The 8752-nt window shown below is 43.5% G+C and overlaps 5 protein-coding genes across 8 annotated transcripts; 3 read left to right on the top strand and 2 right to left on the bottom strand.

The window, feature by feature from the left end:
* The first annotated feature begins 16 nt into the window (after positions 1-16).
* LOC128268792 (protein windbeutel) lies at positions 17-1140 on the top strand. 3 transcript variants are annotated; one of them, XM_053006023.1, is made up of 2 exons: positions 17-96; positions 297-1140. In XM_053006023.1, exon 2 carries the CDS (start codon positions 299-301, stop codon positions 1085-1087), a length of 789 nt encoding a protein of 262 aa, XP_052861983.1. In that variant the 5' UTR covers positions 17-96; positions 297-298; the 3' UTR covers positions 1088-1140. The 3 variants fall into 3 exon arrangements, with proteins under 3 accessions (XP_052861983.1, XP_052861975.1, XP_052861993.1); XM_053006015.1 differs by having other exon boundaries at positions 32-204; XM_053006033.1 differs by lacking the exon at positions 17-96 and adding an exon at positions 232-236.
* A 752-nt stretch (positions 1141-1892) lies between these two features.
* On the top strand, positions 1893-3008 carry LOC128268373 (transmembrane emp24 domain-containing protein 7). The gene is made up of 4 exons (XM_053005444.1): positions 1893-2224; positions 2293-2403; positions 2479-2698; positions 2810-3008. The coding sequence occupies exons 1-4, from the start codon at positions 2048-2050 to the stop codon at positions 2965-2967; spliced, it is 666 nt and encodes a 221-aa protein (XP_052861404.1). The 5' UTR covers positions 1893-2047; the 3' UTR covers positions 2968-3008.
* Positions 3009-3153: 145 nt separating this feature from the next.
* Positions 3154-4588, bottom strand: LOC128268481 (protein YIPF5-like). Of its 2 annotated transcripts, none has more exons than XM_053005600.1 (2): positions 4478-4588; positions 3154-4088 (listed from the first exon to the last, which is right to left on the bottom strand). In XM_053005600.1, exon 2 carries the CDS (start codon positions 4063-4065, stop codon positions 3277-3279), a length of 789 nt encoding a protein of 262 aa, XP_052861560.1. In that variant the 5' UTR covers positions 4066-4088; positions 4478-4588; the 3' UTR covers positions 3154-3276. The 2 variants fall into 2 exon arrangements, with proteins under 2 accessions (XP_052861560.1, XP_052861567.1); XM_053005607.1 differs by having other exon boundaries at positions 3154-4082; positions 4478-4526.
* Positions 4589-5213: 625 nt separating this feature from the next.
* Positions 5214-7376, top strand: LOC128269222 (uncharacterized). Its single transcript, XM_053006627.1, has 3 exons — positions 5214-5400; positions 5488-6819; positions 6902-7376. Exons 1-3 carry the CDS (start codon positions 5214-5216, stop codon positions 7306-7308), a joined length of 1926 nt encoding a protein of 641 aa, XP_052862587.1. The 3' UTR covers positions 7309-7376.
* Positions 7377-7560: 184 nt separating this feature from the next.
* Positions 7561-8353, bottom strand: LOC128269232 (ragulator complex protein LAMTOR3 homolog). The gene is made up of 2 exons (XM_053006638.1): positions 8221-8353; positions 7561-8010 (listed from the first exon to the last, which is right to left on the bottom strand). Exons 1-2 carry the CDS (start codon positions 8262-8264, stop codon positions 7680-7682), a joined length of 375 nt encoding a protein of 124 aa, XP_052862598.1. The 5' UTR covers positions 8265-8353; the 3' UTR covers positions 7561-7679.
* Positions 8354-8752: the final 399 nt, after the last annotated feature.

Raw genomic sequence — 8752 nt, 5'->3', positions numbered from 1 at the left:
TGTCTTTCCGTAAAGTTGTTGATCACCAGACTCTTGCGTACACATAAACAAGCCGGTTCCAGGCACAGATTCGGCTTACTAGGTTCAAAGAAACAGGTAAATGACTAATTGTTGCTAGATACTCACATGAAACGCAATACACCCGTACAGGCAGCAAACAATCAGCACACACAAGCAGCAAATAACCAACTAAGTAGCTGCCAGGTACCTTGTTTAGTAGTGCAATGATTACTCAAGTAATAGGTTAAGTAATTACTAATACATGTGCTCTATATCGTCTCATTGTTTTCTTCCAGATATGTTTCATGTATGGCTACGATGTTCCATCCTAACACTGATTATCGCATTGGTTGAACAAAGCAGGGCCTGGACTGCCCGAGGGTGTGTCGATTTAGACTCTTCCACCTTCGATAAGGTGGTGGGAAAGTTTGATTATGCGCTGGTGAAATTCGATACGGCCTTCCCTTACGGTGACAAGCATGAAGCCTTCACGATGCTAGCTGAAGAAGTCGCAGCTAGTAACGATCTGTTGTTTGCTTTGGTGGGAATCAAGGATTACGGCGAAAAAGATAACACTGACCTGGGAAAACGGTTCAGCATTACGAAGGAGTATCCGGTTATAAAACTTTTCGCACGGAATGCAGTCGAACCGATCGATTTCCCTGCCGATCAAAGTGTAACTGTTGAAAATTTACGCATTTTTCTTAAACGTAATACAGATTTATACATCGGACTTCCAGGATGCACTCAAGAGTTGGACAGTTTTGCAAACAGCTTTCTAATGTCCGTACCCAGCACGGCGAGAAGTTCGATAATTGATCAGGTTGAAGCTATAGAAAAAAGCCTTGATGAAGCTGATCCATTGAAAAAATCATACATGATGTATGCCGCATTAATGCGTAAAATTAACAATTCCGACAAGCTGCCAGCGGATGTCGTTCAAGAGGAAATGAAACGTATTAAGAAAATATTGCAAGGTAAACTGAGTGATACTAAACGAGCTGAACTAAAACTGCGTATCAACATTATGCTATCTTTTCAATCGAATCAACCGAACATTATAAAGTCGCATTCCACGGAACTGTAAAATAAACACAGCATCATTCTCAAATGTGCAGTTAAGTGCACTTATTATTGATGTATGACCGTGAAAGAGTAACATTGCTATCTGACTTTTCTTTATTTTATTTTAAGCAGCAAAGCGGCACTACTAAAGAGTGGAGATTGGAAACAATTTAAATGAACTGAAAGTAGGGCTGTTTTGAATCACAATTAAAAAGGGAAAAAGGATGGCAGCAAACGTTAACTCGATCGACACTACTTTGCATAAAATAGAGTAACATTTATTATACATACTTTCTACTAAACATATATTTAAATATTATAAAATACGATTGGTGCGTTGAAATCTTTTGAAAATATTAACCGATTTCTTATCTCATCTGCTCAGAGTACAGTCAAAATCTGCAACAAGCGGACACAATAAAAACTCTACACAAACTTTTACTACTACACACGTCATGTGTGAAAACGTCAACCGCGTTGGCATTTGAGCAGCAAGCAAACATCAGTAAGGTGAGTTATCAACCGGCACCGCCATATCTTGCTTGCATAAAGCCTGAGCGATATCCAGTGGGTATGCTCAGTTCGTTGAAAAACTAAATTAACGACGCAAACGGATCGCATCAACGCACCAACTCTATATCGAAAATATGGAGTTCGGCAAAATGAAAGCGTATTTACAACACATTGAGGGTGGTTGAAGTTGCATAGTTACCCTTTTTTATGTGTTTCCACGAATAGAGCAGCTCCGATTAAGTATCGCCCGGACTTTATGTAGGCAAGGTCGGCAGTGATGGTGAGCAACGAACTTTATACAAGAGTAGTCTGACCTATGAAAAAAAAACTAATGCCGTGTACTGAGGAGAAAATTTACAGTTCAGTTTCAAAAGGGGTGTTTCCTTTTATCAGATATATTTTGCCATAAGTTAAGTTTTCCACCTTGCCGTTGGTCAGCGGGCTAGTGTGATCGAATCTTCGTCCCAAAATGCAAAAAAATAAGCCTTGTCGCCATGATGGCTTACGCTTGGGTGTAGTTTTATTCGCGATACTTAGCGTGAATATAGTGGATAGCGTCGAGCTGACTTTCGAGCTTCCGGATAATTCCCGCGAATGTTTTCACGAGGAAATACGGAAGGACCAGACTGCAACACTAGAGTTTCAGGTGAATATTTGTGCTCGATTCGTAAGTTGTTACGTGTCCTGATGATTTCCTATTTATGCTCGTGGCAGGTGGTAAGCGGTGGAAGCTATGATGTGGATGTGACTCTGGAAAGCCCTACTGGCGAAGTAATCTATCGTCAAATAAAGACACAATTCGATAACAATCAATTCGTTGCCACGGTGAGTACCCGACAGTGCAGCGGCTTGTTGAGCCTGAAACATCACGGAGCTTCCCTTTCATTATCTCCACCACAGGCTACCGGCATCTACACTGCGTGCTTCAGTAATGAATTTTCAACCTTTTCACACAAAATTGTGTACATGGATTTCCAAGTTGGAGAAGAACAGCCGCTGCCGGGCATCGAAGAGCACTCCACGGTTCTGACGCAATTGGAAACATCTGCACAGGAAATACACAAAGCATTGAACGCCATTCTCGATTACCAAACACATCATCGGCTTCGCGAAGCTCAGGGTAAGAACAGTAGCTCCCGATATCTTTGCAGCTGTTGACCGCACTAGCAGCTTCACCGATACCGATAACCGGTGCCGCTATTGACCTCTGCATATTCTTTTGGCATTGCAGGTCGGAAAAGAGCCGAAGATTTGAACGAACGTGTTTTGTGGTGGTCTCTCACGGAAACGGCTGCGATTCTGTTGATAGCAATCGGACAAGTGCTTGTGTTAAGAAACTTCTTTTCCGAAAAAAAACCAAGCCAAATGAACTATCAAGTAATGAAATGAAACTTATACTTATATGTAATAACGAAATAAAACTAATATGTACAGCTAGATGGTTCTGAGCTAAGTTGGCGTGATTTTCTTGGGCTTGGGCCCTACACAGGCACCCGAACAAAACATATGTGCGCAAACAATTGATAACGGTGAAAACAAAACTTCCGCACGGTTGGTTTAAGTTAATGACATTTCTTTATTTATTCTTTACAATTTTGCATACTATACTTTAAAACCATTCTTCAATCGGTTGACAAAACACGTCGCTAGCATGATAAAGGATTATTCGTCTGTGGGAGTATCTACGGAGTAAGCGGTTTAAAATAGTACTAAAAGGGAGAAAATGGCATACAGCAGAGCGCAGGGATACGCCAATAAGTATCGCTGATGGGGATCGCCCGTCATCAGGCAGAACATTTTGCTAGAGTTCATGCTCGCCAAAGCAATTGCGGCACCGGTAATCACCACACCGTAGAAATTGTTCAACGGAATCATAACGGACACAATGGACAGGCAAACGATAGGCAGCATACTGTAGCCGAGCACGCTGGCAATGCCGGAAATGCTGACGAACGATTCCACCAAGTGGCCCATTAAGTAAATCAAACAGTACATCACCACGACCGAAATCGCCGACAGACCGTAGATATACCCGAACTGAGCTTTGCTGTTTGATATGGACAGGCATGCGGCTAATACAAGCAAGAGCAAAATTGGACCGGCCAAATCACTTTCCTTGAACAAATAGTCCGTCGTATCCTTGAAGCTCGGTGCATGGAAAGGATTCAGCACAGCGAGTGATTTTTGGAGAATGCGTTGTGGGTAGATTTCCAGCTCATCCAATAGTGGCGCTTCGTCGAACTCGGACTCACCAATGTTGTCGCTCTGGCCCGGTACTGATTGATCGTACGGCAGCGTACTGTTGATCGTGTGTAGCGGGTACGGTTGCATATACTGTCCAGGCTGGTACAGGCCGGGCGTGTAGAAGGTCGTGCTTTGGTCAAACGTTTGAAAGTCGAGAACTTGTGCTTTGTCGGGAAAGCCACCGTAGCCTGGTGGGGCAACGCTCGACTCCTGCCAGAAGCCATCGTTCGATTGATTTTCCATTACCGCGGCGAAGAAACCTGGTTCTTGAATGTATAATAACGGGCACCGAAACACAGGCGCAAAGCCCTTTATGAGTGAAACAGTTTTCGGTTTTATATTTTAATCTTCCACACAAAGCATAAGCGATTTGACATTTTTACTGATTCAATCTTTTTTAATCATCTCAGATATTTCTTTAAATTGTTTAAACTCTTCCTCCTCTTGTATTTTTATTAACAGGTTGTCTATTTCCATCTTAACGCGCTCAGCATCTAATTGCTCACTAGGCATTACGGGGCCGTTTAGAAGCCCTAAAACTTTCTCGGAATATTTTATAATATTAGGGCGAAGATTGACATCTACTCGCGATTTTACCCATCGAACGATTGTGCTAACAGTTCGCCGTAATTGGATGAGGTCAACAGATACTAACCGGTTGGCAGAAAAACTCGTGCCGTGTAAGCAAACCACTCGGAAGAAAACAAGGGTCCAATCTAAAATGATTCGTACGGAGAGTGTTCATGCGCTTACCAAGGCCTTCACTAACCCAAATAAACAACGGATGATGATGATAAAAACGTGTCTTTTTACATGCCTAAATTTGACAGCCACCAGTTTATAGATACCAGTTTAAGACTCTATGTAAAATTCTACCAATGAGTTTGGTATTTGACAAAAAAAATCTTTAACATTTATTAACTTATCTTACTTATCTCAGGACTCAGGCATAAAATTTGAATACGGCTTTGATTTCTATACATGAGCCCAGCGAAAGGTGCAATAGTTGCAGATTTTGAGACTTACAACTCGCGAAAATTGAACATTTAATTAGAAATTATATAATGATCGTACGGTTGTTAAATATGATATACATATCACACCACATCTGGCATTAAATTTCTATGGTCTACTATTGAGAGACTTTACTGTATTCGAAAAACAAGTCCGGGATGGTTGTTAGTCTTCGATTCAAATGAACCTTTGCCAACTGAAAAGATTTTATTTTGACGCCACTTGTCAGTTGCAGGTTGTTTCCCAGCGTTTTGTAAACCAACGCCAGCGTCACAAGCAGCGATTCATTTTACAACGGACAAGTAGCGATTAAGTTGAGAAGAGCGGAAAAGTAAAAAAAATCACTGTGCCGATACACCCCGAAACCGATAGTGATGATGTACGACCAAGAAACGGATGAACGGGGCTATTTTGTGTACAAAAACCGGTACAACGGGAAGCAGGAGCACGACAATCCGAACCTTCTACTAATTCTTCTAACGATCAACGAGAAGCACGCTGCTTCACGGTACAGCACCTATCGTTGCGCCAGCAAGTTGTATGAGTTACAGAAAGCTCTCAACAGTAAGTACCGATCGTATTTCTCAAATAGAAAAGCTAGCCACTCCTAGCAGTTATCGCCTCTATTTTCTGTACATATTCCTTCGGCAGCTTCGACAATTCCATTTGATTTAGTGTGCTCGATTTTGAAACAACACCAGTTAAACCTTATCGACAGTGCACCATCGGTGAAACCAGCTCAACTTACGGCTGCCATTCACGACATTTTTTACGCTGCAAACCTAGTAGGGTGCTTCAGAGAGTTGTCATCGGTCCTGAACACAGAAACAGCCATCGCACTATTGGCAAGCTTCTTCTGGGCCGTCTTTGATCCTCGCCGAACGACACCGATCTCTGTCCTCGAGCTGCGCCAAACGTTTTTGCTGCTGTGCGATCATGCGGCTGTCCAGGAGCTGATATGGGAGCACTTTCGTTTGACGAGCGATCACAATTTATGTGTGTCGCGACATCGTTTTGAAATCATGCTCGGAGTGTTGTCGAAAATTCTGGCCTTCATTGGCGAACCGGATCACCTTCGCCCGGCGATGGTACAGCAAATTACTAACGAATGTTTCGCCAACTATCCCGGAACTATCGGGCTGACCGAGTATCAGTTTTCGTGTTTGTGGAAGCTATCGTCGCTTTTCTCCTACTACGCCAACGTAGTTTCGCTGGGCAGACGGCTGCGGGATTCGGAGAACGTACTTCATGGTATACAATGCACCGCTTGCCGCTTTCCAATTCGGGGACTCCGCTTCCAGTGCCAGCGATGTCTCGGGGTATCATTGTGCATCGAGTGTTTTAGCGCTGGCTACACTAATAAGCGACACGTTTTGACACATAAAATATTCGAGATCAACAGCACCGAAGGAAACGAGCGCTCGCGATGTGGTGGCTGGTTTTCGTTGATAGGGCACTGGCTGGCAAGCAAGGAGAAGGTCCTACGCGAACCGAATCCATCGACGTTCGACACAATCGGTGCGAAGCTGATTGACACTAAGTCTGTGGAGTTGATAGAGTCGCCGGATCCGACAGAGGACAAAGCTGGTGCAACAGAAACGATGCTGCCAGGCAGTTCCGTATCCCGTGTTGTTAGCTCTACGTTGACCCGCAACCTGAGCGGCTTTAGCGCGGACGAGTGTGCTGATTTCAGCAATGTAAAGCAGAAACAGTTACTCACAAAACTGATGAGCGTGACTAATGCGATGGAAGAACAATCTGAACATTACACAAAAGTGATCACAGAGTTGAGAAAGGAGTTGACGGTCGACGAACAGCAGCGGACAGCTGGCATTTACGCTTGCATCGATGATTATGTTCGCAGTCTTGCAGACAATCTTGTGCAGTTAAAACGGATCAATGCGCAAATGAAAGGTAGAACTCCGCCGAGTTGTAGTACGCCTTATCGTCACGGTGGCGGCAATGGTACCGGTGTTCGTCTTTGTGAACTGGGCAACGGTAAGCATTGGTCTGGCGTTATCCTTAGTTCTGTGTAACATCAGCGTCAACACTTATCACTTTTCAGCCACTGAAACGGATACTCGCAAATCAAAACGCGCCAACACAAAGCTTAACAGGACAGAATTTTCGATTCGCGATATCAGCACCTGGTTTCACATCGATCAACCCATGGCAGGCAATGAGAGGGAAAGAGCACCTCGTACCGCAGCATCAAACGAAACTTCGACAGTTGAAGGTAACCAAATGGTGGTCACAAATCGCCCCGTTGACGAACTTCCACGGAGCACCGAACGGCAGAAAATTGATACGGATCTGGTGAACTTTCGGGATTTGCTACAGAATGTGCGCGAAATTATTGACGACCTGTACAGCGACAATGTTGAGCTGGCTCACACGACGCAGCAAATCGAGATAGCGCTTGATCGAATCATCGCAGACGAGGAGCTAAAGCAAACGAACAACGACGATTAGTTTGCTTAATAACATAAGTAATTGTATATGTTTTCGGCAATGGGGCACACAACAACGATCATGATGTTTGGCACCATACTCCGCGTGCCGGGACGGGTTACTATTCGATAAAAATGCACGTCATTGGTGCTTCCATTATTGATATTGCCAGTAGTTTATCATCCGCGTTGGTGGTTTTTTCCTGCCAACGTTTACCTTCATCTACAGTCATCGATTGTGGGGACTGTGCAAGTTCTGCAACATATGTTTTAGTTAACATTTAGCATTTATTAACTCGCATTGTAATGTAAAAAACTAAAACACAGACAAACAATAAATGAAACTTCCATGATGATGAACTTACGAAGAAACCGCTTGCTACGTGTTCCGTCTCACGTTTCAGTAACGGCAGCCTTTACCTCGTCCAGCATGGTCTCGATCTGCTGATCGAGGGCGAGAATATGGCCGATATTGCAACTTTCATTGCCTATGAACGTTACTAAGAGTGGCAACTTGTTCATCTGCACCACTTGGTAACCGGTGTAGATGGAGATAATGTTCCGGTTTCGGCCCAGCCCGAGTTTGTTCGATTGCTCCGTGGCCATAGCAAAGGTGGTGTGAAACGCCGGGCGCATTATCATTCCGAGTGATTTATCGTCACCAACCCGCATCAGCGGCACTCCATCTCGGTCGGTGATTATGATGCAATTGAGACCAGTGACCCTATTGAAACGGGATAAAGAACGGAAAAATAAAGCGTCAGAAGTGCCAGCATACTCCAAACACCAAATGTAAGGGGTAAATATGGCCAATTTGATGGTGGACGGTATCAGAATTCCATCCCATTTGGTTGTGCACAGCAGAAGCAAGGAACACGGCGGAAATATGTCAAACATATGGTTGTTTAATCGGTCGCGGTCTTTTCGTTCTTACCGTTTCAGGATTGTGAGGAAAAACCTTTTCACATCATCGGTCATGGTCGGATCAGTGATCGGATCGGAGTTAAATAGTTTCGAATTGATTCTGTCTTATCACGCAGAAGAAATGGTTCACCGATCGAATTTCAATGTGTTTCTGTATTCTGACAGCCACGAAGACGTTTAAGGCACTATTTGTCAATATTTACGTTGATGTCACGTTGCGTCAGACACACTGCTAGTCGTTGCTATAACAACAATTGCAATTAAGCAAAATTACAAACCGGCAAACTACGTCATAATCCGATACCGATGCAGTCGGCCTTATGATTATTGTAACATTCATAATAATCAACACTCATTCGCTCGAGTTTTTGTTAGTTTTTAGTTTGCGTTTCGATTGTGTTTCATGTGGTGGTCTTTAATTTTACTTTCAGAATATTCATAAAAGTTCTATGGAGCGGAGCGTGGAAACCACACTGTCGAATTCCAATATGCAAACATGTGAACATTTTAGCTAAAAGGAAGACTTTCTTTACACCGTAGAT

Source organism: Anopheles cruzii, chromosome X (assembly GCF_943734635.1).
Source record: "Anopheles cruzii chromosome X, idAnoCruzAS_RS32_06, whole genome shotgun sequence".
Taxonomy (NCBI): domain Eukaryota; kingdom Metazoa; phylum Arthropoda; class Insecta; order Diptera; family Culicidae; genus Anopheles; species Anopheles cruzii.
The sequence above is the reverse complement of the archived record's forward strand: the minus strand, read 5'-3'. Positions and strand labels throughout refer to the sequence as shown.

Excerpts from the sequence above, each read along its gene's own strand:
- LOC128268792 (XM_053006023.1), top strand. The coding sequence starts at position 299 with ATGTTTCATGTATGGCTACGATGTTCCATCCTAACACTGATTATCGCA.
- LOC128268373 (XM_053005444.1), top strand. The coding sequence starts at position 2,048 with ATGCAAAAAAATAAGCCTTGTCGCCATGATGGCTTACGCTTGGGTGTA. Across the intron at positions 2,404-2,478 it reads ACAATCAATTCGTTGCCACG|GCTACCGGCATCTACACTGC; the intron begins GTGAGTACCCGA and ends TCTCCACCACAG. Across the intron at positions 2,699-2,809 it reads TCGGCTTCGCGAAGCTCAGG|GTCGGAAAAGAGCCGAAGAT; the intron begins GTAAGAACAGTA and ends TTGGCATTGCAG.
- LOC128268481 (XM_053005600.1), bottom strand. The coding sequence starts at position 4,065 with ATGGAAAATCAATCGAACGATGGCTTCTGGCAGGAGTCGAGCGTTGCC.
- LOC128269222 (XM_053006627.1), top strand. The coding sequence starts at position 5,214 with ATGTACGACCAAGAAACGGATGAACGGGGCTATTTTGTGTACAAAAAC. Across the intron at positions 5,401-5,487 it reads GTTACAGAAAGCTCTCAACA|CTTCGACAATTCCATTTGAT; the intron begins GTAAGTACCGAT and ends TTCCTTCGGCAG. Across the intron at positions 6,820-6,901 it reads TGGTACCGGTGTTCGTCTTT|CCACTGAAACGGATACTCGC; the intron begins GTGAACTGGGCA and ends ATCACTTTTCAG.
- LOC128269232 (XM_053006638.1), bottom strand. The coding sequence starts at position 8,264 with ATGACCGATGATGTGAAAAGGTTTTTCCTCACAATCCTGAAACG. Across the intron at positions 8,011-8,220 it reads TTCCTCACAATCCTGAAACG|GGTCACTGGTCTCAATTGCA; the intron begins GTAAGAACGAAA and ends CCGTTTCAATAG.